Source organism: Miscanthus floridulus, unplaced genomic scaffold (assembly GCF_019320115.1).
Source record: "Miscanthus floridulus cultivar M001 unplaced genomic scaffold, ASM1932011v1 fs_118_1, whole genome shotgun sequence".
In the NCBI taxonomy this organism is placed as follows: domain Eukaryota; kingdom Viridiplantae; phylum Streptophyta; class Magnoliopsida; order Poales; family Poaceae; genus Miscanthus; species Miscanthus floridulus.
In genome coordinates this window covers 37,901-64,812 of record NW_027096215.1, presented here as the reverse complement: position 1 = coordinate 64,812, position 26,912 = coordinate 37,901, and the positions used below count along the sequence as shown (strand labels likewise).

General features: G+C 49.2%; 1 protein-coding gene across 1 annotated transcript; it reads left to right on the top strand.

Moving 5' to 3' along the window:
• The first annotated feature begins 1,177 nt into the window (after window positions 1-1,177).
• LOC136530388 (formamidopyrimidine-DNA glycosylase-like) lies at window positions 1,178-21,354 on the top strand. Its single transcript, XM_066523129.1, has 10 exons — window positions 1,178-1,474; window positions 2,036-2,087; window positions 12,350-12,407; window positions 13,034-13,102; window positions 13,192-13,317; window positions 13,905-13,955; window positions 19,702-19,779; window positions 20,257-20,359; window positions 20,444-20,478; window positions 20,556-21,354. Exons 1-10 carry the CDS (start codon window positions 1,246-1,248, stop codon window positions 21,093-21,095), a joined length of 1,341 nt encoding a protein of 446 aa, XP_066379226.1. The 5' UTR covers window positions 1,178-1,245; the 3' UTR covers window positions 21,096-21,354.
• Window positions 21,355-26,912: the final 5,558 nt, after the last annotated feature.

The following is a 26,912-nucleotide window of genomic DNA, read 5'->3' as shown; positions in this document are numbered from 1 at the left end:
CGCCGTGCCGTATGGCTACTCTTCTACGACGTCGCTGGACTAGACGCGGCCCCTCGATCCATCGCGCGCGCTCGACTAGCCCGGACTCTGGATCCGTCATCGTTGTTCTCTTGCTCGGCAGGGAGCAGTGGATCTGAAAGAGGCGGATGGAAACGACTAGTTTCTCCCATATGCTACTCGTCTGGTTTCTTCACATCTTGATTCACGTGAGGACTCGGTTCCTTGGTGTAGAAATCTTTTCTCCCTTGCTCCGTACTCTCTCTTTATTAAATCTTTTGTCACGTCAGCGAATTGTTTAGTTGGTAAGGTAATTAAGATAAATAGAAACTATGAGTAATATCTTATTGGGAGTGCCCTTAGGGTGCATCGACATAGCTTAGGATAAATTAAAGTGGTTTAAATATATATATTTAATCTAAAATTTAAATGAAGTGATTTATGTTAATGTTAGATCTCGTGTCTATGGCTTAGGGGGTGTTTGGTTCTTTAGTCGCTCCTAAAATTCATGTCACATCGAATGTTTAGAGTATTAAATATAGATTAATTACAAAACCAATTACACAGATGAAGGCTAATTTGCGAGACGATTTTTTAAGCCTAATTAATCTGTCATTAGCATATGTTTACTGTAGCATCACGTTGTCAAATCATGGACTAATTAGGCTTAAAAGATTCGTCTCGCAAATTAGTCGCAAGTTGTGCAATTAGTTTCGTAATTAGTCTATATTTAATACTCCATGCATGTGTCTAAACATTCGATGTGACAAGAATTTTAGAACGTACTGCAGGAACCAATCAGGGCCTTAGGATATACCATTTTTTTATAAAGAAATAACTTTTAGAGTTGTCTTAAGTTAAATTATTCACAATTTGATTAAATTTATAGAAAAAACATTAATATTTTATGAGACTAAATTAATATCAATAGATGAATCATGAAATATATTTTCACGATGTATTTATTTAATATTATAAATGCTTAATTTTTCTCTCACAGCAAAACAGTATCATCTGGCTTATTAGCCGTAAAAACCATCAGCCCACCAACAAAGTTATTACTCTTGTTAAAATTGACAAATTTAAGATAACTTAACTTTAGATGATTGATTTATTGGTGATGGAGAGAGTACTGAAGCTTTATTGAGCTACGAATTCTAGATCCAAATAGTAGCGCATATACAAGGCCACACCATCTGTCCTGAAAGAGAGAAGCGAAGGGGAAAACCCCTAGGTCAGGGGGGAGAGATGCCGGAGCTTCCGGAAGTAGAGGTGGCGCGGCGGGCGCTCGAGGAGCATTGCGTCGGGAAGAGGATCGTGCGGTGCGTCGCCGCAGACGACACCAAGGTCATCGACGGGGTCGCCCCCGAACGGTTGGAGGCGTCGCTGGTCGGGAGGACCATCGCCGCCGCGCGGCGCAAGGGCAAGAACATGTGGCTCGAGCTCGACTCCCCGCCGCATCCCACTTTTCAGTTCGGTCCGTCCCCGTTCTCATGTCCCCAGATTGTTTCCGTTTGGTTTCCTTACCTACGTCGCGTATTGGTCCGTATCTTGGTTCTTGAGTTTTTTATTGTGTGGTTTTGAAGGTTAGCAATACAGAAGCCTTTTTTGGTGATTCGAGATTACCTTTTCTTCCCCCTTTTCATTTCGAGTTATTGTGTCCAGGCTATTCTTGGGCTCTTTCCATGCTGCATTCACACAACTTTAGGGAGTTCCATGTGCCGACTGCCGAGTTTTATTTTCCTGAGGTGTAGTGCAAATGTGTAATCTGGAGCATTCAGTTTTTCCACAGTGTTCAACTATTAGTTTCGATTAAAATGCAAAATTTTCCACAGTGTTCAACTATTAGTTTCAATTAAAAAGCATGTGTGTAATCTGTAGAATTTAGTTTTTCCACAGTGTAAATGATTGTAATGGTCCCTTTTGGGCTGTTGCGGTTTTCCCTTCTATGAATTGTTTCAGAAGTCTTGATTTTTTTTCAAGCTGTAAGCATATGAGATCTTACAGAGATGGACATAACTTTTAGCCTTTGCTACAGGTATGGCTGGGGCTATTTACATCAAAGGTGTGGAGATTAGCAAATATAAAAGGTTTATTCTTTTCACAAATTTCATTCTTTTATGTTGCATGTTTTAGCTTAAGGCAGCTAACACCTCTCACTTAAGAATTAGCTACATAGTTTAGAAACAGAATGGTTGGTGCTACACAGAAACAAAAGAACTATCACAATTTTAGATTAATTCCATTTTGCATGCTATGCTGTAATAGCAGATACATACAATTATCATTGTGTTAGTTGGTGCCACCTGAGCCACTTTGATGGTATAGAAGGTGTAAGCATGAGGGCACACAATAAAACCAAGCCTGCAGTCAGTAGTAAAGCCTTAATCTGTACATTGGGAATGGTAATTCTAGTTCTAGAAATTACTTTTGGACATGGTGTAGCTAGATTTTTCTTGAAAACTAGTTTCAAAATACCACAACTTTGCTTTGACTTGCATACATTTGTTACAATGAAGCACTAACTAGTGATCGAAGTAGTGTATCGGTGACCATATCAGTGTCAAATGGCATCCTCTGGGGTTTGGATGGTTTATTCAATAGTCCTCTCCTATACTTCTCCTAAAACAATAACAATATGGTCTCAATCCTATGATAAGGCCCGAAGGAGTGCATCCCCTGTAAGAAATTCCTATAGGCCATTCGAAGAAAGGCACCAAATATGAATATCTGTAACTACAGGCTGCAAGACCACCTCATTGCAGGTGCTGGACGGCCGATCTTCCAGCAAGAAAAGGGATCCCTCATCCAGAGAGGTGTCATCGTTGTGATCAATCTGAGGAATCCATCAACCATCCTCTCCTTTCTTGCATCTTTGCTTGGAATTTTTGGTTCAGGATATTCCAAAGGGTAGGCCTACAGATCCTTGCCGCTCAGATTGGAGAAGATTCTTTGATGATTGGTGGGAGAAGATTATCCTTGCTATTGGAGAACAACTGCAGAAAGGCCTCAACTCCCTTGTGATTCTTGGGGCTTAAACCATTTGGGATTGAAAGCACGTAGAATGTGTGGATGTATTGCATTGAGTCCTCGGGTAGTATAAATAGAGTGCAAGACTTGGGGGTCAAGACGCCTCTCGAATACATATGGCAATACGGGATTACAATATCCCTAACTACCAAATGTACTCACATCCCCCTGTAGTCATAGCAGAAGCATCACAGATGATTAGACTAGAGAAGAAGTCGAAGACTAACATCCCCTGTAGTCGTAGTAATGCTGCACTGCAGATGCGACTGGAACTGGAATAGAAATCGACAAGTAGCTCATGTCAGTAGTTAGCCTAGTGTTCTTCCAGTTACCTACTATAGCTATTTACTATTCATTGTCATGTAATTTTTCTGTTTCCTTGGCAACCAAGTTGATCATGGTGCCTTGGCAACCAAGTAGGAATCATAGCATCTGCTTTATGCAGTTAGAATATGCTCAGGAGTAGGTACACCACTTGCTTATATATATGCAGTGGTTAGCATCTTTTGTATCTAAGTTGTTATTTGCAATTCAATACAATCCAAGTGGCCTGCTGGCCAAGCTGCCCTCTGGCTGCCCCAATTCGCCAACAATTGGCATCAGAGCACAGGGTTGAGAGAGAGGGAGAGCCATGGCCACCTCCGCAGAGAGAGCAGCAGCCGCCGCCGCCGCCGCCGAGCAGCGTGCGCAGCGTCTGGCCGCGGCAGAGGCCGCAGCTGCGCAGGCGCAGCAGGCCGCGGAGGCCGCAGCAGCAGCAGCTCGGAACGCGGCCGCCACGGCCGCGGCTCTGCGTCGAGAGTTGGTGGAGGAGGATCCGCTGTGCGATCGCCGCCCGCCTCCGCGGAGGAGCCCGGAGCGCGAGCGCAGGTAGACGCGGTCGCCCGATCGGGATCAGGATCGCCGCCGCGGACGGGCCAGGGGCCGCTCGCCGGTGATCCAGACCGTGTACAAGGATTCTGGCTCGAGCTCCACCTGGCCGATGCTCACCAAGTCCAATTACCATGAGTGGGCCTCGATCATGAAGCTGAAGCTCCAGGCGCGGCAACTCTGGGACGCGATCGAGTACCAGGACCTGCCGTACCATGAGGACAGGCGCACGGTGGAGGCGATCATCGCCGCCGTACCACAGGAGATGCAGATGCCGCTGTCCGAGAAGGGATCGGCCAAGGAGGCCTGGGACTCCATCGCCGCCGCACGAATCGGCGTCGATCGGGTGCGCCGCGCCACGCTCCAGCGACTCCGCAGCGACTGGGAGAAGCTCGCTTTCCGTCCGGGTGAGCAGATCGAGGACTTCACCCTTCGCTTGATGGCCCTGAAGCAGCAGCTTCTTCTCCACGGCGACAACGACATCGATGAAGAGCGCGCGGTGGAGAGGCTCCTGCGCGCCGTGCCGCCGAAGTACGCCCAGCTCCGGATCGCCATCGAGACGCTTCTCGACTTCCAGGACCTCACCATCGAGGTGTCTGGGCCCTTGAAGACGGTGGACGACATGGAGGCACTGGCCGCGGAACCGGCCGCCATCGGTGGTCTGCTGCTGACAAGGGAGCAGTGGCGTGCCAAGGAGAAGGAGGAGGCTGCCGCTTCCGCGTCAGGCAAGGAACCGCGACGTCGTCCACGCGGCGGCAAGAAGCATCGCGGGAAGGGCAATCGCGGCGGAGGAGACAGAGGCGGTGGCGACGATCGCGGGGCGGACGACGACACCTGCCTCAACTGTGGTGATCGCGGCCACTGGGCGCACGACTGCCGCCAGCCGCGCTGTGGTGGTGGTGACCGCGGCGGCGGCGGCGGTGGCAACCAACGCGGAGGAGGCAACCGCGTTGGAGGTGATCGAGGTGGACGGCGCGGTGGTGGGCGTGGCGGTGCTGCGCACGTCGCAGAGGCGGAGGACAATGATGGTGCTCTGTTCCTCGCCCACGGCTTCCTCGAGCTCGACAAGAAGACCGAAGCCGTCTGCTCCAAGGCCACGGCCTCCCTCGACATCAACGAGCCACGTGCGCGTGTCTTCCTCAACACTAGCGCCAACGAGGAGGCGCTCGACGGCTAGTACCTCGACAGCGGGGCCACGCATCACATGACCGGCCGCCGGGAGCTCTTCGCCGAGCTCGACACCACGGCGCGCGGCACGGTGCGTTTCGGCGACTCGTCTCGAGTGGAGATCAAGGGGACCGGCTCCATCGTCTTCCAGGCCAAGAACGGGGAGCAGCGCGTCCTCCATGGCGTCTTCTACATCCCAGCGCTCCGGAACTCGATCATGAGTTTGGGGCAGCTCGACGAAGGAGGCTCCAGAGTGGAGATTGAACATGGAGTGCTCCGAATCTGGGACCGGCGTGGTCGTCTTCTCGCCAAGGTACATCGCGGGACCAGTCGGTTGTACATCCTGCACTTGGAGGCCGCGCAGCCGGTGTGTCTTGCCGCCAGGAAGGAGGACGAGTCATGGAGATGGCATGAGCGCTACGGGCATCTCAGCTTCGAGGCGCTGCACCAGCTCGGCAAGCAGGAGATGGTGAGGGGGATGCCGGTGATCAAGCATGCGGAGCAAGTCTGCGACACTTGCGTCACCACCAAGCTCCGCCGCAAGCCGTTTCCACAGCAGGCACAGTACCGCGCGCAGGCACCCCTGGACCTCGTCCACGGCGACTTGTGCGGGCCGGTGACGCCGGCGACGCCAGGAGGGCGCCGCTACTTCTTGCTGATGGTGGACGACGCCACCCGCTTCATGTGGGCGGTGCATCTGCCGGCCAAGGATGCTGCTGCGGATGCCGTGAAGCGGGTGAAGGCCGAAGCAGAGAAGGAGACCGGCCGTGAGCTCAAGGTGCTGCGGACCGATAATGGAGGAGAGTTCACCGTCGGTGAGCTGGCGCAGTACTTCACCGCCGAAGGAGTCAAGCGGCACTACTCTGCACCACACTCACCGCAGCAGAACGGTGTGGTGGAGCGGCGCAATCAGACGGTCGTGGCGACCGCACGCGCGCTCCTGAAGCAGAGGTCCATGCCGACCAAATTCTGGGGGGAGGCGGTGATGACGGCGGTGCATCTGCTCAACCGCGCGCCGACGAGAAGCTTGCAAGGCAAGACCCCCTATGAGGCCTGGCACGGACGAGCGCCGGTGGTGAGCTATCTGCGCACATTCGGCTGCGTCGCCTACACAAGGGAGCTCGGGCAGCTGCGCAAGCTCGACGACCGCGGCAAGGCTGGGGTCTTCATCGGCTAGGCTGAGGGCGCCAAGGCCTACCGGGTCCTCGATCCGGCGACAGGACGCGTCAAGGTGAGCCGCGACGTGGTGTTTGATGAAGGGCGCGGCTGGGATTGGTCCAATTCGGCCGTTGGGACGTCTGCTTCCGCCTCCAGCGACTTCGACATCGAGTTCTGGGGAGTCGACGCAGACGGAGCTTCGCCGCGCACGCCGTCACCAGCTCCAGGGGAGCACGATCCACCGGCCTCCTCTGCTTCACCAGCAGCAGAGACCGAGCAGGCGGACCCAGTTGAGTTCGCGTCACCGCTCGAGGACGACGACGATCGCCTTGACGCTTCCTACGACGGCGAGCAGCTGCGGTATCGTACCATGCCCAACATCGTCGGGGACGCGCCCACACCGCCGCCGGCTTCACGTCTCTTCGCCGAGCTTCATCTCACGCACGCCGGCGAGCCGGCCAACTTCGCGGAGGCTAAAGGCGATCCTGCCTGGCAGGCCGCCATGGAGCAAGAGATCAAGGCGGTTGAGAAGAACCGCACGTGGGAGCTTGTGGAGCTTCCTCCTGGTCACCGGCCCATCACTCTGAAATGGGTCTACAAGCTCAAGAAGGACGAGCGGGGCGCGGTGACCAAGTACAAGGCGCGCTTGGTGGCGCGGGGCTTCGTCCAGCAGGAAGGGATCGACTTCGACGACGCGTTTGCTCCCGTGACGCGCATGGAATCCGTCCGAGACCTCCTCGCGCTGGCGGCCCAAGAAGGATGGCGCGTCCACCACATGGACGTCAAATCAGCCTTCCTCAACGGCGACCTCAAGGAGGAGGTGTACGTGAAGCAGTCGCCTGGCTTCACCGTCGTCAGGAAGGAGAAGATGGTGTACCGTCTGCACAAGGCTTTGTATGGCCTACTGCAGGCTCCGCGAACTTGGAACGCCAAGCTGGACGCCACCCTCAAGGAGATGGGTTTCCAGCAAAGCGACCATGAAGCTGCGATGTACAGGCGAGGGACAGGGGAGGAGCTGCTGCTGATCGGCGTCTATGTTGACGACTTGATCATCACCGGTGCCAGCACTCAAGCCATAGAAGGTTTCAAGGCTCAGATGAAGAAGATTTTCGACATGAGCGACCTCGGCCTCCTGTCCTTCTACCTGGGGGTCGAAGTACACCAGGATTCAGCTAGGATCACTCTGAGGCAAACCCATTATGCCAAGAGGATCCTTGAGCTAGGAGGTATGGATGCCTGCAACCCTACCCATACACCAATGGAGGAGCGGCTGAGGTTGAGCAGGCAGAGCACGGCTGCAGAAGTTGATCCTACCCAATACAGAAGATTGGTGGGCAGCCTGCGCTACTTGGTTCACACAAGACCTGACTTAGCCTTCTCAGTAGGCTTTGTCAGTCGATTCATGGAGAGGCCGACTGCAGAGCACCAAGCTGCCATCAAGCGCATCCTGAGATATGTGGCTGGTACTCTGGAGTTTGGCCTTCACTACACTAAGGCTCCAGGGAGAGCAAGGTTTGTTGGGTACTGCGACAGTGACTTGGCTGGGGACATTGACACCAGCAAGAGCACTAGTGGCACTCTGTTCTTTCTGGGAAGCAATCTTGTGTGCTGGCAGTCAGTGAAGCAGAAGGTGGTGGCTCTATCTAGTTGTGAAGCTGAGTACATTGCCACTACCACAGCTGCAACACAAGCTATTTGGCTATCCAGGCTGTTGGCAGACCTCCTTGGAAGAAATGTGGAAGTGGTCGAACTGAAGGTTGATAGCAAGTCTGCACTTGCTCTAGCCAAGAATCCAGTCTTTCATGAGCGCAGTAAGCACATCAGAATCAAGTATCACTTCATCAGAAACTGCTTGGAAGATGGAAGTATTAGGGCTAATCACATATCCACCACTGATCAGCTGGCTGACATTCTAACCAAGTCTCTTGGAAGATCAAAATTTGATGAGGGGAAGAATTGGGCTCAAGCACATCACTTCCAAGGACTACAAGGCTAAAGGGGAGAATTGTCAGTAGTTAGCCTAGTGTTCTTCTAGTTACCTACTATAGCTATTTACTATTCACTGTCATGTAATTTTTCTGTTTCCTTGGCAACCAAGTTGATCATGGTGTCTTGGCAACCAAGTAGGAATCATAGCATCTGCTTTATGCAGTTAGAATATGCTAAGGAGTAGGTACACCACTTGCTTATATATATGCAGTGGTTAGCATCTTTTGTATCTAAGTTGTTATTTGCAATTCAATACAATCCAAGTGGCCTGCTGGCCAAGCTGCCCTCTGGCAGCCCCAATTCGCCAACAGCTCATGAGGATGATAACCCTTTTAGTCTCTAAGTAGCTAAGGTCGAGGTGGACGTGGTCGAAGCCATGGAGGGAGGCTCAAACCTGAAACATCAATAGTCACATGAGTACACATAATCACCAGCTTCCCACTGACAACTGCGTCGGGACAAAGAGAGAGCTGGCTGTGATGGGATAAGTCTCATGTGTTGGCTGGTCTTTGTGGGGCTGTGCTGGTCACATGGTCCTTGTGGCTGCATGGTCTGTTTTTAGGACAACATCTTAGACTAGAGGACAACATCTTAGAGGACAACATCTTAGACTAGAGGACAACATCTTAGCATTAGGACAACATCTTAGACTAGCATCTTGGCATATGCTTGGCTGGCTAGCAGCCTATATATATGTACCCCCAACCCCTCAGGTTGGCATGGCATTTGGAAATAAACCAGAAAATTGCTCCAACTCCTAGTGTCATCCTCTCTCGATGAGAGTAAGAATTCTGCTACTACCAAGAGTAAGAATTCAGCGACTAACAACTAGTATCAGAGCTGTATTATCCTGTAGCCTGAGCATCTCCTGCTCATCTTCTTTTCTAGCCTCGCAACAGCCCCAGCTAAGAGCAGCAGCAGCTCCGGCCGATCCTGCTCACTCCTCTCCCTCTGCGCAGACGAGCAGCAGCTCATCTGAAGCAGTCCTCTCCCCACGCAGCAGCCCCCCCCGGTAGCGCGTCATGTCCGCAGAGCAGTCTCAGCGCTCGGTCGCCTCGAGCACGCGGCGTCGGCAGGAGGCCGAACTTGCCGCGGCAGAGGAACGCGAGCGAGCGGCGGCAAGGGCGTCGAGGCTAGCAGCGGCGGAGCTGGCAGCAGCCAGAGTGGAGGCGGAAGCAGCGGCGGCGGCGGATGCAGCCCGTGCGGCGGCAGCAGAGGTCGAGGCCCTGCGGGGCAGCATCAGCAGCTCCGTTTCTGCTGACGACAGCGCCGACGCGGACCTCGAGTTGCTGGGGAGGGAGGCAGGACGAGCGCGGGCGGCGCAGTGGGCAGCCGCGCACGCCCACGAGCGCGGCGGCAGCCCCGACAGGCGCGGACGCGCCGGTGGCGCTCCTGGAGGAGGCGCACACGGCGGCGGCGCTCCTGGAGGAGGCGCGCACGGCGACGGTGGCGGACGGGTCGATGGAGAGGCGACCTTCACAGGCAGCGTGGCTCTCTCCCCAGATCGGTACAGTGGTTACCACGGGCTCCAGGCTGTCGTCCGGGATGTCGGCCCCGGTGGTGGGTGGCCTACCCTCACCAAGACCAACTACGTCGAGTGGGCTGCGGTGATGAGGGTAAAGCTCCAGGTGCGGCACATGTGGGAGGCAGTCCGGTATGGCGACGTCGACTACGACCTAGATCGACGGGCGCTGGATGCCCTCATCGCTGCAGTCCCGCCCGAGATGCAGTTCTCGCTTACCAACAAGCGGACTGCCAAGGAGGCTTGGGACGCCATCGCTGCGGCACTCATCGGCAGCGACCGCGCCCGCAAGTCCACACTGCAGGCACTTCGCAAGGAGTGGGAGAACCTGGCCTTCAAGCCAGGTGAGGACGTTGATGACTTTGCTCTCCGTCTCAACACTCGGTTGCAGAAGATGGTGCAGTTCAGCGATGACACCTACGGCAAGGAGAGAGCCGTCGAAAAGCTCTTCCGCTGCGTCCCCGAGAAGTACAAGCAGATGGCTCGCTCGATCGAGTCCCTGCTGGATCTCTCCACGATGTCGATCGAGGAGGCGATAGGTCGTCTCAAGGTCGTCGACAGCGATGAGCCACAATCTCTCTCGGGGCCCATCACCACTAGCGGGAAGCTCCTTCTCACTCGGGAGCAGTGGGATGCCTGCCAAGGTGACCGGAAGGAGGAGCCTTCTTCCGCGACTGGCAGCCGCAAGCGTGGCAAGCCGCGCAAGGCGCGCAGAGATGCCCAGGCCGGGGTGCGAGGACGTGCTGAGGGTGATGCCCGCAGAGGCGCCCAGGGCGGTGCCGCCGGCACGAGACGACGCCTGCCGCAACTGCGGCCAGCTTGGTCATTGGGCCAAGGACTGTCGACAGCCACGACGCGGCCAGGCCCACGTCGCACAGGCGGAGGAGGAGCCGGCTCTGTTCATGACACATGCAAGCATCGAGCTACCTCCAGCGGCACCGGCCGCAGCGGCTCTCCTCCACCTTGACGAGCCAAAAGCACACGCCCTCCTCGGCGACGGCTCCGGCAACGACATGACTGACGGGTGGTGCCTCGACACTGGCGCCACCCATCACATGACGGAGCCGACGCCCTTGATCTCCATGCCGGAGGCATCCCCAAACTTGATGGAGCCTCGGACGCTAGAGTCAAGCTCGGTGAAGAACTCCCGTCGGCAAGGTAGACCGGGCTGCTCAGACGTATCGACAAGCGCTCACGTCATCGATTTGCAACATTGGCGGCGACTTCTCGTAGGTGGTAGCAGTAGGCGGACTTGGATTGAGGGTTGGTGTGACAAGGATCAGCAGTATGGGTGGCGCCAGCCTAGATAGGCAATGACTAGGAAGATGGCTTGACCACGAGCAGCGTCCTTGGGAGGGTCAACGATCGAATGTCGAGAGATTGGCAGCCAGGGTGACAACCCCGATCTCTCATCGGGAAAATAAAAGAACATAGCAATAGATCAGATGGTTGCTGCAAGGCCAGGGGCGGCGCGAAGGTCCGACGTCCACTTGCGATGACGTGACGACCAGCCACCACTATGCGGCAAGCCGGCAACCGATGTCCCTAAGGGCAGCAGTCCGGTGTCCCCAAGGGCGTCCTCTGTAGCCATGTGCTCGTGCTCAAGGGGCAGCGACAGTAGTGGCGCAAGGGAGGGGGGGGGGGGGGGGGGGGGGGGGGAGGCAGATCTGGTGTGGCTAGGGAGGGGCTGGTAGTTCCCGATGATAGTGATTCCAAGGGACGACATAGAGGGTTGGCAATGACAAGAATAGTGTGGCAACCCATCGATGCCCACGGCAAGCCATGCTGATGATTTGTTGCTGCTCAACGCCAGGGCGGCAGCATAACCTTCCTATGATGCCACTGCCCTTGGGGGAGATCGATCTTCTCGGGGGCGGTGCGGTGGTGTCAGTGGAAGCCTTGGCTCAGGATCAAAGCCCTAAATCGTGATACCATGAAAGTAGAAAAATTGCGTATAATGTGTGGATGTGTTACATTGAGCCCACGGGTGGTATAAATAGAGTGTAAGACTAAGTGGGCAAGACGCCTCCTGTATACATATGACAATACGGGATCCCTAACTACCTCTAACTGTAATAACAACAATAGATGTGTATTTGATGGTGTACCTCTTTGTTTGGCTAGAGCCTTATTGCTCGTTAGCGAGGAATTACACTTATGGGGTTTGGCCGGGGCTAAAGGTATTTCTTACCTTTTTGCCCAGTTGTCGGAGTAGTGCGTGTTTAGGTCGCGATCATATCCCTGTATTTTACTGGCGCAAATGTGTTTGTAACTTCTTTGTGTGTGTGTGTGGTTTGTAAGGGTTCTTTCCCTTTTTCTTAATATAATGATATACAACTCTCCTGCGTGTTCGAGAAAAAAAAATAACAATAGGGTTCTAACTTTTTAGTAGAGTTTCAACATACTATTAATAGATAATTCTGGTTCTGTTATTACCAGGAAAGTCTGTACGCAAACTTATCACATACACAATTTGCATAGTTTGGTCACATGGGATGTTGATTGCATATGAAGACTAACCAAGAAATGTATAATATTGAAGTTAAAACTTAGCATCAAGGGGTGAAAAGACAGTGGAAATAATTCAGCTTATTTTCTTTCATGTGGCATTCCATGTAGGTCTGCAGTGAGCCCAACTGAGGAGTGGCCCTCAAAGTACTCTAAACTGTTCGCTGAAGTATGTATTCTAACCATATAACCTTCTCATTGTATTCCTGTTCTCTTATGAATTGAAAGCATGTTTGTTTCTGCTGGCAAATTACCTAACTCATTTATACACAATAACACATATTATTATTTGTTTTTAATATAAGATCCAATGATTTCACAGATGAATCTGAAATATCTTATATGAGCTATGACCTACAATTTCATGATATTGACTTATATTTGGATTGTGATTCTTAAATATCTTACTTCTGATCCAAGCAAATTGATGTCTTATGTGGTGATGGTAACTTCCATGGTATCCGATTCAGATAATTGTATTTACATGAGAAGCAGTAACATTGCAGAAGTTGAAAAAAATAACATATTGAAATATTCTAATTATGGACTTGTGTACCTGCTGGGGCATTTGTTTTTCTTGCATGCTAAGTGGGCTTGCTTGATTGCTTCTGCTGGGTTTCAACTCTAGCCTACCCCAACTTGTTGGGGACTTAAAGGCTTTGTTGTTGTTGTTGCTAAGTGGGCTTGCCTTCTTTTTTAACTGCAAAAGGATATTGGACCAACAAGTTGTGCTAGTTATTTTTTATATATATAAATATGTTCTTGTTTGTTCATCTTCTTGTTAACCTGTTGCAGATGGATGATGGCTTGGAGTTTTCCTTCACTGATAAGAGGCGTTTTGCAAAAATAAGACTGCTTGACAACGTAATAGTCTATAGTGATTATTGGAAAAGTTTACTCTTCTATTTGCTGTGATGTTTGATATGTCTAATTACTTTTGTATGTTCTAATAGCCAGAAGCTGCCCCTCCAATTTCTGAGCTTGGACCTGATGCCTTATTTGAACCAATCAAGCTTGATGAATTTATGAAGTCATTAGGTCAAAAGAAAGGGCCAATAAAAGCCCTTTTACTTGATCAGGTATGAGTTTCTAAATTTTGGTGTGGACCCAAATTGCCTGAACCCAAATATTAAGCAGATAAGGTTTGTTTATGCTAGTTCCTAACGCAGCTCTGAATATAATTCAGTGCTTTAGTCATATGTGAAGTGGTGTGAAACAACTTAGAAATATCTTGCTCAAAACACAAAAAATTCAGACCTTAAAGGCATTTGATTCAATGTTTCAGTCAGTTATTTAAGGCCCCATTTGGCTAGGCTTCTTCCGGATCTGGCACTGTAGCGCACTATAGTCTAGCCGGAGGAGCCCCAGAAACACAGCTCCGCCAGCTCCGTCTGTTCGGTAGGCAAAAAAACACGAGGGGATGGAGCTGTTCCGCTGGTGGTACAGTGCAGCACAGTAAGCACGGTGCCATGAGGAGCCGGAGCTGCTCAGATGGAGCCCTGCCAAAGACACCCTAAGAGAATGTGGTTTAGGATACCAATGTGTCTCCTCAGTCGTAGTAGAAACAATAATTTTAATATAAAATGTTAATTTTTTTGAAACAATCATATAAAATGTTATTAGCAGGTGCAGATGTACTCTAGGTTCTGAACCCCTTGTTTTGCAGAGTTTTATATCAGGAATTGGCAACTGGATGGCAGATGAAGTACTTTATCAGGTCTTGTGCTCTGGACATTGCTTCCACTGATTTACAGTTTATGATCCATGACAAAAAAAAATTAAATATAACTTTTATGTACTTCCAGTGTTGCACAATATGGATATTAGACAATTCTTTTATTGTTCTTCTGAACAAAATTACCATAGATAATATTGACTAGCTCAATGTTGAGCTTGCTGCTACACTATTTACCTCAGCGCAAGCAACTTCTCTCTGGTGTCATAGGAGACAAGTGTGGTACCCCATGTAGGGTCGGCACTGCCATGGCCACCAGCAGATTCATGAACTGTGTCGCCACAGGAGATCCATCATTTTAGCAAAGATTTTTGCTGCAACACAAGCAAGGAATTGGAAGTTATTATTATCATGTTTTATTGGCCTCTTATTACACTTGCAATGTGCCTGGTGCTTCACATTTTTAGCTCATAATTAACTATGCCACATATTTTTGCCTATGGTTAATCTTGCCACACTTCTGTAGCAAGGAAATTGACCACCTAACTATTAGGCAGGTCTATGTGTGATTAGCTATAATTTGCACCTGCTATGTATACTTGATTGTATTCCTTGTATACCCAGCCATATTGGCTATATATATGAAGGTCACCCCCCCATATTGGGTGTGAGGTGTGTCTCTACATGGTATCAGCCTATCAGATCCTATTTTTCCGCCCTTCCTACCCCCCGCGCGCCCCTTCCTGATCGCGCTCCTCCCCGACCACCGATGCCGGCACCCTGCCCGCGACAGGCACTCCCACCATGCCTGCCATGAGCGCTGGCACTGCTGCAACGATCGTGGCTCACCACTACGCCACAGTCAATGTCAAGTCCCACATCCCGATTACGCTGGACCTTCAATCCAACTACTCCAACCGTTCTTCTTCAAGTCGCTGTGCGGCAAGTTTGGCCTTCGCTCGCACATCGACGGCTCTGCTCCCCTTCGATCTGATGATTCTCAGTGAGATGCCGCGGAGTGCTGCGTCCGGGGCCGGATCTCTGGCTCCGTCGACGACTCTGTCCTCGACCTCGCCATGGACGGTGCCGATCCAACCGCCCGTGATCTGTGGGTGGCCATTGAGGGAATCTTCCGCACCAACCGGGAGCCGCGCGCCATCTTCCTTCTCAATGAATTTCACTCCATGGTGCAAGGTGACAGCACCATCTTGGCGTACTGCCAGCGGCTGAAGATCAAGGCCGCCGCTCTTCGCGACGTCGGCCATCCTGTCGAGGACTCGTAGCTCGTCCTCGCCCTTCTGCGTGGCCTCAATCCTCGCTTCTCCAACACCGCCAATGACATCGCCAACTCCGCTGTACTTCCCACATTCGCCAGAGCCCATGACATGCTGGCACTAAAGGAGCTCTGTCTCGCCAACGATGAAAAGACGGTCGCCAGCACCGCCCTCCTCGCCACCGCCGGGTCTGGCTGCACCAGCCCGGGCGGGTGCCGTGCTCTCGCTGCCACAGCCACCTCTAGAGGTGCACACAACCCACACGTGATCGGCTACGGCAGCAGCAACAAGGGCGGCGGCGGTGGCAACAACAGCGGCGGCAAGAGCAAGGGCAAGGGCCGGCATGGTTGGAACAGCGGCCCTGCGCAGCAGCGTGGCGGCGTTGCAAGCGCGTCCCAGCCGGCTGGCCAGAACGGCCAATACCGACCCATGGGCCCCTGGATTTGCTACAATCCATGGGCGCCACAGGGCCCTCCTTCGGCTCAGCAGGGCGTGCTTGGCGCCCCTCCTCAGGCTCACATGGCCTTTGCGCCTACGCAGCCCCCGACGACATTTGCGCCGCTCCACGTCTCCCAACAGGCTCCCATGTGGAACCAGGATGGTCTTGTTGCTGCACTCGATCAGATGCATAGGTCCTGGACTCCGGCGCCTCTTCCCACATGAGTTCCTCGGATGGTATACTCCTTTCTCGTCATCCTCCCCTTCACTCTTCCATTACCGTTGGCAATGGTCAAACTCTTCCTATTTCCTGTCGTGGCGAGTCTGTCCTTCATACACCAGAGTCAAATTTTCATCTTAATAATGTCTTAGTTGTCCCATCCCTAGTCTGCAATCTGCTATCTGTCCGTCAATTTACTAGGGACAACAACTGCTCTACAGAATTTGACGCTCTTGGTTTTTCTATCAAGGATATCCCGACCCGGCGCGTGATGCTTCGCTGCAATACTGTTGGCGACCTTTACACCTTCCCTGCTGCGTCTTCCGCTCCACATGCCAGCATCGCCATCTCGACCTCTGGCATCACCGTCTTGGTCATCCCAGCTCTGCCACCATTGACATTCTTCGTCGTAATGCGTCCATCAACTGTAATAAAGTAGAGCACCACCTGTGTCATTCTTGTCAGCTTGGCAAACATGTGCGCCTTCCTTTTTCATATTCTAGTTCATTTAGCTCCATGCCTTTTGAACTTGTTCACTGTGATGTATTGACATCCCCGGTTGCCAGTGTATCCGGGTATCAATATTATCTCGTTTTACTTGATGATTTCACTCATTTCTGTTGGACCTTTCCCCTCACTCGCAAATCTGAAGTCCCCACACATTATAAATTTTTGCAATTATGTCCACACTCAATTTAGCCTTGCCATCAAAGCTGTCCAAGCCGACAATGGCACTGAGTTCGTAAACAATACCCTCCATACTCTCTTTGCTTCCCGTGGTATTCATTTACGCCTCACGTGTCCATATACCTCCCCACAAAATGGCAAGGTTGAACGCCTTCTTTGCACATTGAACAACATCAGCCGCACGATGCTCCATGCACACATGCCTGCTCAGTACTGGGCTGAGGCGCTCGCCACAGCCACATATCTTCTGAACAGGCGTCCATGCTTTGCTGTTCGCCACACCATTCCATATACCCTCCTCCACAACAAACCTCCCGAGTACTCCCACTTACGTGTCTTTGGGTGTCTCTGTTATCCGAACTTGACCGCCGCGGCTCGCCACAAACTCTCCCCTCGCTCCACAGCTTGTGTTTTTCTCGGCTATCCCTCTTCCCACAAGGGGTACCGCTGCCTCGACATGGCCACTCGGCGAGTCATCATCTCTCGCCATGTGGTCTTCGATGAGACTTGTTTTCCCTTCGGGCTTTACCCCTCCAGGTCCTCGCCAAGCGACCTGGATTTTTTGCTTGCAGGTACTACAGTGCCGGTGCGTACTGCATCCTTGCCCACTGCTGTTGGGCAGCCACACCAAGGATTCATTGAGGAGATGACCGACGACCCCGCGATCTTGTTTCACAGCCCCGTACTGCCTGCGGCTCCACTAGCAGCCGATCCACCACCTGCTGCTCCACCAGCGGCTGCCCCGGCTCCAGCTGTTGCTCACGCCGCTCCACCAGCTCGGGACATCCGGCTTGTCTACAGCCGGCGTCTCGGACGCATGACGGATCCTCTACAGCACCGGGACCGGCTCCTGCACCTGTCCAGCAGCCTCCTATGCCTGTCCAGCAGCCTCCTGCCCTTGTACAGCAGGGTCCTGTTCCTGTCCAGCAACCACAGGTGCCCGCAGCTTCACCAGCACCTCCTCTACAGCAGGAACGACGCATCACGCAGACCCAGTCCAGGGCCATACCGGTTATGTGGTATGTGGGTCTCTCTGCGACAACCACTCCGTCTCCGCTTCCCACCAATTACCGTAGCGGTTTGGCTGATCCAAACTGGCGTGCGGCCATGGCTGAGGAGTACAAGGCGCTCATCGACAACGGGACATGGCGCCTCGTGCCTCGGCCACCCGGCGCCAACGTGGTCACAGGCAAGTGGATATTCAAGCACAAGTACCACTCTGACGGTACCCTTGCCCGCCACAAGGCTCGCTGGGTGGTTTGTGGCTTCTCCCAGCGCCACGGCATCGAGTACGACGAGACATTCAGCCCGGTGGTCAAACCAGCAACCATCCGGGCTGTTCTCAGCATTGCTGCCTCACGTGCCTGGCCATCTGGAGGAGACCGTCTACTGCCAGCAGCCCCTAGGCTTCGTCGACCCTGTTTTTCCTGACCATGTGTGTCTGTTGCAGCGCTCCCTCTACGGCCTGAAGTAGGCTCCCCGAGCCTGGTACCAGCGTTTTGCGACATACATTCGCCAGCTCGGCTTCGTCGCCTCGACTTCCGACACCTCCCTCTTTGTCTACAAAAACGGGACCAGTATCGCCTACTTGCTCCTCTACGTCGACGACATCGTCCTTACTGCGTCCTCGACGGCATTTCTTCAGCAGATCATTGGGCGCCTCCACTCTGAGTTTGCCATGACTGACCTGGGCGCACTCCATCACTTCCTCGGGATCTCCGTCACTCGCTCCGCCGATGGCTTGTTATCCCAGCGACAGTACGCCGTTGAGCGGCTTGTTGTTATCCCAGCGACAGTACGCCGTTGAGCTCCTTCAACGCGCCGGCATGGCTAAGTGTCACTCTACGTCAACACCTGTTGACACTCAGGCCAAGCTATCCGCAACTGCCGGTGCTCCTGTTGCTGATCCATTTGCGTACCGGAGCCTTGCTGGCGCTCTCCAGTATCTCACGCTGACTCACCCTGACTTGGCATACGCCATCCAACAAGTGTGCCTCTTCATGCATGATCCCCGCGAGCCGCACCTCTCGATGATCAAGCGGATCCTACGCTACCTGAAGGGCACTCTCTCCTCCGGCCTCCACATCGGTGTCGGCCCTATTCAGTCACTGGTCGCCTACTTCGATGCCGACTGGGCTGGCTGCCCAGATTCTCGGCGCTCCACCTCCGGCTATTGTGTCTACCTCGGCGACAATCTGATTTCTTGCTCCTCCAAGCGCCAGACCACGGTCTCCCGCTCTAGTGCAGAAGCAGAGTACCGTGCTGTTGCTCATGTGGTGGCCGAGTGTTGCTGGCTGCGCCAGCTCCTGCAGGAGCTCCACGTCTCCATTGCTTCGGCGACGGTTGTCTACCGCGACAATGTCAGCGCTGTCTACATGACAACCAATCTCGTTCATCATCGTCGCACGAAGCACATTGAGATTGACATTCACTTCGTCCGTGAGAAGGTCGCCTTGGGACAAGTTCGGGTTCTTCATGTGCCGTCCTCTCACCAGTTCGCAGACATCATGACCAAGGGTCTTCCTGTACAGCTGTTTACTGAATTGAGGTCCAGTCTATGCATCCGGGATCCTCCCGCTTAGACTGCGGGCGGGTATTAGGCAGGTCTATGTGTGATTAGCTATAATTTGCACCTGCTATGTATACTTGATTGTATTCCTTGTATACTTAGCCATATTGGCTATATATATGAAGGTCGGCCCCCCATATTGGGTGTGAGGTGTGTCTCTACACTAACCTTAGGCACACTTCAGCCAAAACTGTTTTTAGCATTTGGGCCAGGGGCCAAGGATAGGCAAGCTGGTGCTGTGGTGGCAGCCAAATATTAACAAACAAAACTTGCAGCAGCTTGAGGTTAGGTGTGGCGACCTTAGTTTGAAATCTATAAAAGGTAAGTGATGCTTACATGTTTGTGTAAACTTCCAAAACAGGGACTAGCTTCCAAACTTTTGTGTAGAACTTTGTGCAATGCTCTCTGTTTGATAATTTAGTGGCTCATCTTTTAAACACTGTAAGTTATAACCACAACTGCACCAGTATGTTTGTTTGAAACAAGAGTGATCTGCTAATTTCAACATGTACACTTAAGCTCGTTTCACATTTGCACTGCTTTCAATATCTGCAGTGTTGTGGAACTAATTTGCTATTTCTGACTATGCTTCACATTTAGGCAAGGATTCATCCTGGGCAAACTGCATCGAAGATATCAAAGGACAAATGTGAGATGCTCCATCAGTGCATCAAAGAGGTAGGTCCATGCCTCCATGGTTGGCATCCAGAGTTTGCCTTGTTGCAAATGGATTGTAGGCTTGAGAACTTTACTTGGATCTAGAATTAGTACGTGATGATGCGTCTTCCATTAATTTATTCAAACAGTCAGTCTGAAAAGACAATAATTGTGTTTGCTAATCGTTGAAGACTGATACGGCTGATATGGGATAGAAGTGCTTGAGCCGTCACCTTAGCATACCAAGTGGGCATGCTATGTTATTTCATACATCTAAAGCTATTGACTAAACAATTAAGGAAAGTCTGTGTGTCAGCATTTTATGTATACTCATTGACAAGTACAGAAAATTCATTGAAATAAGACTTTAAGAGTCATGATAATGCTATCCTTATGCAGCGAAAAGAGTGTGACATTATTGGACATCCATTTTCTCTTCTTATGCATGTCACTGGGATGATAATTTCATACATAATAATCTTTGTTTACCTTACACAGGTTATTGAGGAGTCCTTAAAAGTTGGTGCCGACAGCAATCAGTTTCCAGAAAAGTGGATATTTCATTCCAGGGAGAAGAAACCTGGCAAGGCCTTTGTGGATGGTATGAGCATATCTTCTTTTTTTTGGATGCGTGGGGTGCTCAGGGTGGCCTATCAACATTAAATGTTGCATTTGTTGGTTGCAGGGAAGAAAATTGACTTCATTACAATAGGTGGTAGGGTAAGTTCTTTTGTATCAAACCAACTCTATCTTGTGTGATCCTGCTCTTACTCTCAATGTGCTTCTATATTGTTCAGACCTCAGCATATGTGCCAGAGTTACAGAAGCTGGATGGGACAGATGCGGCAGCCAGCAGATCTAAGGGAGGCAAAGACAAGGAGAATGATGACGATACAAAGTCAGGAAAAGGTAGAAATGCTCCAAAACCAGCAAAGGGAAGAGTAAAGGCGGCAAAAGGCTCGTCAAACAAAGCTACAAATACTTGTGATGATGGCGACGATGGGGATTATGAAGTGGAAGAGGCAAAACCAGCAAAGCGGGGAAGGAAACAACCAGCAAGGGTTGCTAATACCTCATCTAAAAATGCTGGCAGTATTCATGGTGATGAAGCTACTGATGAGGAAGATGCACGTCCAACAAAGAGGGGAAAGAAGCAAATAGAAAAGACCACAAAGCGCTCATTGAAGGAAGCCAATCATGAGGACAGTGATGAAGAAGCAGTTGGTAAGATAGAGGCCAAACCTGGGAAGGCACCAACACAGGCAAAGAGCTTGCCAAAGCAAGTTGATGATGCTGGCCCAGCAAGGAGGCCGCAGAGGAAAGTGCGGCAGCCTTAGCATGCAGGGAATTAAACAATGTATTTTGCAATTAGATTCTCAACTGACTTCAAAGGTTTAGTTAACTTAGGTACTTGATGTGGTGCAGTCGTGCAGAGGAGCCTGTTTCTTCTGCACCGGCACATGATATTGCATCAGCCGGATCACGGTCATTTTGTTGCTTATATGGCCAGATCGACAGATTGAAATATCCCAACGCAGTTGTGTAAGCAATTAAAAACACCGCTAATGGTTGGATGCCGACATGACGTTGCCTGCATCATCACCTGTCTCTGTCTGGAATGAGATTCTCTGAAGTGAGGGAAAGCTTGCTTACACAAGAATCAAGATGGCTGGCCTAACATCCAAACAACGGAAGCGTTCGGTTGGTATGGATTATTTACTGTTCGTGTTGAAAACATAGCATGTTGTGAGAAAAAAATACTGCTCCGGCCGGAAAAATAAGTTGAACAAGCTAGCTTCTTCCCCAGCTGAACACAGCCGGCGTGTACTGTTCTAACTTCTTGCTAGGCAAGGCTAGGCAAGCTGCAGCAAGGAATCCAAACACCCTCGTTTTCCAGGATTTCGGGTTTGTTTGATTTCGGGCTTGTAGAGCACTGTAGGATCTTATACATCCCTGTAGCTCTTGGGGATATGGCTTTGGCTCCGTCTCGAAACAACAGCAAATGAAGAGGAGCCGCCGGAGCTGTGTGGGGGTGGCTCCGCCTGGCTCCGTCACAATGATTGCACAGTACTGCTACAGGGTGAGAGCCGGAGCTGGGTGGAGCCTGGCCAAACGGGCCCTTTGGCCCTGACATGATCACTACGCGAGACGCGTGCTGTAGAATGCAGGTTCGTTACATGATCCCTGGAACCACAACTCCTAAACAGAATCTGATGTTTAGGTTTGAGCTAAGTTGCTTTGAGCTATTGACTATGGCAGGGTCAAATCCTCCCATATGAAGCAGACAGGCAAATCTTAGAACAAATATTTGCATCGTAAATATAAACAACCCTATAGACATTTGTTTTGTAATACTGGACTGTACATATCCATATATATGTTTGCTAGACTTATTCAACTACTACAAGACTAGAACGCAGCATGTATGGATATGTATAGTCCAGTATTACAAAACAAATGTCTATAGAGTTGTTTATATTTACCGTGCAAATATTTGTGTTCTAAGATTTGCCTGTCTGCTTCATATGGGAGGATTTGACCCTGCCATAGTCAATAGCTCAAAGCAACTTGGCTGCTGGTCTGCACATTGGTGTTCCATTCGCCAAAGATTCCATGGAGATGAACGGCCTCCAGTTCAGAAGCAACTTAAAAAACCAACAAATATATTCAGCTGGGTTTAACGAGCTCCAGTAAAGACACCACACTTATTAGGGATCTAATTCTACAACTATTGCAATTTGCAAAGTGTCCCGCGAGTATTGTTCTAACTGAGCTCAAACTGGTAGCAACCAAATTTGCTTCTAACAAAACAGTGGGTAATAAAGTTTCCACAACAAAGTGCGCATTCAACAAATAATTTCAAATCACTAGACAAGATGAACGAAACAAAAATACTGTAGGCATGTCATGGATTGTATCAAATTATTGTTTAAATTTCATGTTCCCATTCTCCTGAACAACTTTCCAATAATGGAATTGACACTTTCCCGGCTCTGATTGCAAAGCTGAAGCTCCAGAGGATACTTGGCGTTGCACTAGCACTTGTGTTAGAGCTAAGAGCAACTATTAAACTATCCCTTGCACAAAGATCGACAGAGCACAACGAGCAACACGGCACAATTACATATCACTAAAAGTAAGCCTGACACAAGATTTAGAAGAACTTGCACCAGCAACTTGAACCTTTGATGCTCGGGAAGCACCAGCTCCAAGTTCCTCACCTGCAGATATTGCTCCCAGTCCTGAAGAAAAAGAAAATACAAATTTAACATCAGATGAGAAACCAACAAGTTGTTGCCCATGAAATTAATTCTAAGTTGGCAGAATAACAACAAAGCTGTTATTGCTACAGCCACAAATATAATAGGTCGTTAAGTTTGGAGAAAGGTAGTCATTTAAGGCTCACTGTATGAAGGAAAGAGAATTTCATGAGAAATATAAGATCATGTCTATTTGGTCAGAATGGACTGAGAATCACAATAGTGTAACCAATAGCATATGCACTTCCCTGTTTAATGACAGGGCTAATACCTCTGTTCTTCTTAATGTTAGCCCCTCTACTAGAGCATGTACATGGATAAATAACCAAAAGGAATCATACAGTTACCATAGCTCAAGTCTTTGTTTCTACTTCCTGGGAGAGTAAATATCCTTTTTCCTCCATAGAAGATTTTTCAGGGGATGGGGAGTGACCATACACCTTTAATGTTTGTTCTAAAACTACCCCTTGGCAGATTGTAAAGTGGGGTTTATATCATAGTGACAAAAGATTTGGAATAATGTCCAGAAACTGAAACTATTGAGATCTAAAAAAAAAAAACTTCCAGCACTATTATTAATGCTGCCAATAAGAAGAAAAAGAACACTACATTACAGCAATCGGGCATCTTTGTTTTTTTTTCCAATCAGAACCTCTGATCTGATTCAAGAAAAATAGAAAAAAAAAATATCTTCAGAACTTGAACAACTTAGGGAATGAAGGAACAAAACCACAAAGACAACAGGAGAAGGAAGAAATGATCGCTAGGGTAGAAGGTCCTGATGGCTCTGTGGAAGAAACTAACTATAACTTCTCGGGAAGTACTATAAATAATTGTTTTATTTTGATCCTAGGATTAATATTCATATTGCTTTTGATTTCTAGAATAGGGAAGATAAGGTGACTAATCTAGAAGAAAAGATACTAGTGAAGAACTTTACAGAAGAATAGATTAGTGAGGCAAAATTTTGACCAAATGTTGATGGGTCAATTGTCCTACTGGCCTGTCTTTTATGTTTTAGGGCTATTGTTGATACCAATACTCAAAATGATTCATTTCTTAAAGGACAATCGGGAGTGTAAGCACAAGCATCACCTAGCAAACTATCCACTTAAGTACGAAAAAAAAGAATAACAAAAAAACAAGAATAATTGTTGGTATTCCTAGTGTTAAAGACCTCAATCTGTCTTTTTAGCTTCTTAGGATAAGAGATGCCAAGTGCGAGATGATAGACTGTGGAAATCTATAACTGATTGCAAGTATAGAAATCACCAGATTCTATGCTGTGTTATGGGTGGAAGATAAGAAATGTGCTTGTTTTTAGGATTGATTTGGTCAAGTACAAAGATACTGAAAAGGAGACTTCTAGGCATGGTGCAAAAGTGGAAGATTAATGTTTTATTGTGTGACGAAACAGGAGGGGAGACCCTTCCTGCATTTCTATGGAAAAGGGAGAATAAACAGTATCTATGCACAAGCAGGATAAGAGAGATAATGTATAGCATCAATTCCTACCACAAACTACTAAGCGTCTCAGTCAGTTAAACATAGCAATTTTGAAGGAAGGTTTAGCCCTTTGAAATCTGGACAGTGCAAAATAATCCTTGAGTTTCCCAAGACAGGGATAGAGATTGAACTCAACACCTGGGGGGGGGGGAAAACCTCCACAGAGGCATTGCATTAAGAAGCAGATTTTAACACAAGACCGAGAAAGGGGACCAGAGGCCGGACTACCAAGCGACACGCTGGAAGCGACATAACCCAGTGAGACCCAGGGTTCGAACCCTGGTTGGTAGCACCACAACTAGACACCTTGCCACCGCACTACTAATGGCATCATAACAGGGATAGAGTTAAGTGCCCATTAATCATTAATGAAGATGGTGGCATTGTGATGTATCCAAATAGCCCAGCACAAGTATATCATCCACGTCCCAGTCAAATATGAGAAACACAAACGAACCTGACTGAGAGAGCAGGAGAAGAGATTCATAAAGTGGAAGATAACGTGCAAGCATATACTGAAATGAAGCTGATGGACCTGTTTAGCTGAGAGGAAGATATCAAGGCCAGTCTAGGCCACTAAAACTCTGGAGTCCAGAATCTTCTGCTTCACTAGGAGGTCGAATAATTATATAGGTATAAGTTAAATAGAGATCATAGCAAGAGGTGGATCTGTGTTTCATGAAGTGACAAACACAACCTTTGGGCTTTGGTAGCTTAAAATTTCTGGTGATAATGTAATAATATGTGTTTGGATGACTATAAAACCACAATGCTGATGACATTTAAATCAGAAAACCAGGATGCAACCCTTTTATCAAAGCTGCTACTGGCTGGCCAAATAGCACTAGTGTATTACCACAGCCACATTTGCACAAAATAACCAAGCATACATTCAAAGTTTAGAAAAAATGTGTAGGAATATCATCATCTGCATTTCTAAGTTGATCAGTGACACTGCCAGATCACTAGGGAATACACGGTTGAAAACAGGCACTGGGGCTAATTGCCGGAATATGTATAATAGACGAATAAAGTCCTAGGCATCATGTAGTGTACCACCCCCCCTGTGGCCCTTGGACCCTGTCGGTAGATAAGGAGTGGGAAATCTTGAAATACTCATATAGTTAATGACTTTTTTGTTTCTCCCCCGTGGATATCATCTTGGCTAATGCCAAATTTTGACCAATCATAGAGAAAGCATAATCAATCCAGAATATGTAGTTATGTACTGTCCATTTAAATATGATATTTAAGATAGGCTAATTAGTTAGAAAATGAACTAATTACCTTGTCCTGAAAATCATATATTTAAAATCAGAACCTGATAAATTACTAGTCATATATATCTATTTTCAAGATTATGCTTTGCAGGCACATATACACCATGATTCATATTTATGCCTTACTAACTAAAATATGGCAATTTGTGAAATATAGCAAAGCATGAACCAACCAGTGATGTACCTGAAGTGCAGAAGGCCATGTAGGGAACTACACTGTCTATGTCACCGCCATTGTATACCTTCTTCACCTGGCCAGATTTCAGATCAATACTGAATAGGCCATCCACAGTCTGCACAAAGAAGAGTGCAATGCCATCTGCAAAGCCAACCAATTCAGTAGAGATGGAGTTGGCATCAGCAGGGAGTAGTGTCTGGAGATCAATGACTTTGCTTTGTGCCCATCCCGCATCTCCAACACTACCACTAACGGCCTCCCATTACCAAAGATAAAGTTTGGAGTCACGCACGGCACCAAATCCAAGCCTAGCATCGTCCTCTGTGGCCATAAGCACAATGCGTGGCCCATGTTCAAGACGGGACAGTGGTAGATCAATGGTAAAAGTTGACCATAAACTCATTTCGTAAGGCAGGTAGAATGCAGACATTTTCCACGTGCAAACCAACCAACCTGTATAAACTTGAAAACTACTGATCAGGACCATTGGATGCTGATCCAATGGATAGGGTGAGAAGACTTAAGCACAAAAAAAAAAGGACGATGGGTGGGGGGCTTAAGCGCAAAAAAATTCTACCTCTCACCTCATTCATTAGATCAGGATCTAGTGGTTCTGATGAGTAGTTTCCAAATTTACACAGGCCAGTTGGTTTGCATCTTATACGTCGCCTTAGAAAATTGCTAATAGTATGTTAATCTCTTGATTAGGCTGATATTTTCTTCATGGGAATTTGATGTTTCTACCCTATGACTAAAGTGTAATTATAATTTTATTCTTAATTTTCTAAATTTATGATTTTGTCCTCACGATTTTAATTCGAAGCCTTCGTTTATCTCTGGTTTTGTGACTATGCTAAATATTAATAAAGGGACCGTCTAGCTATCAGCTGATAGATTTATTGTGTCAAAATCTGTGAGATTTTTGGTCAA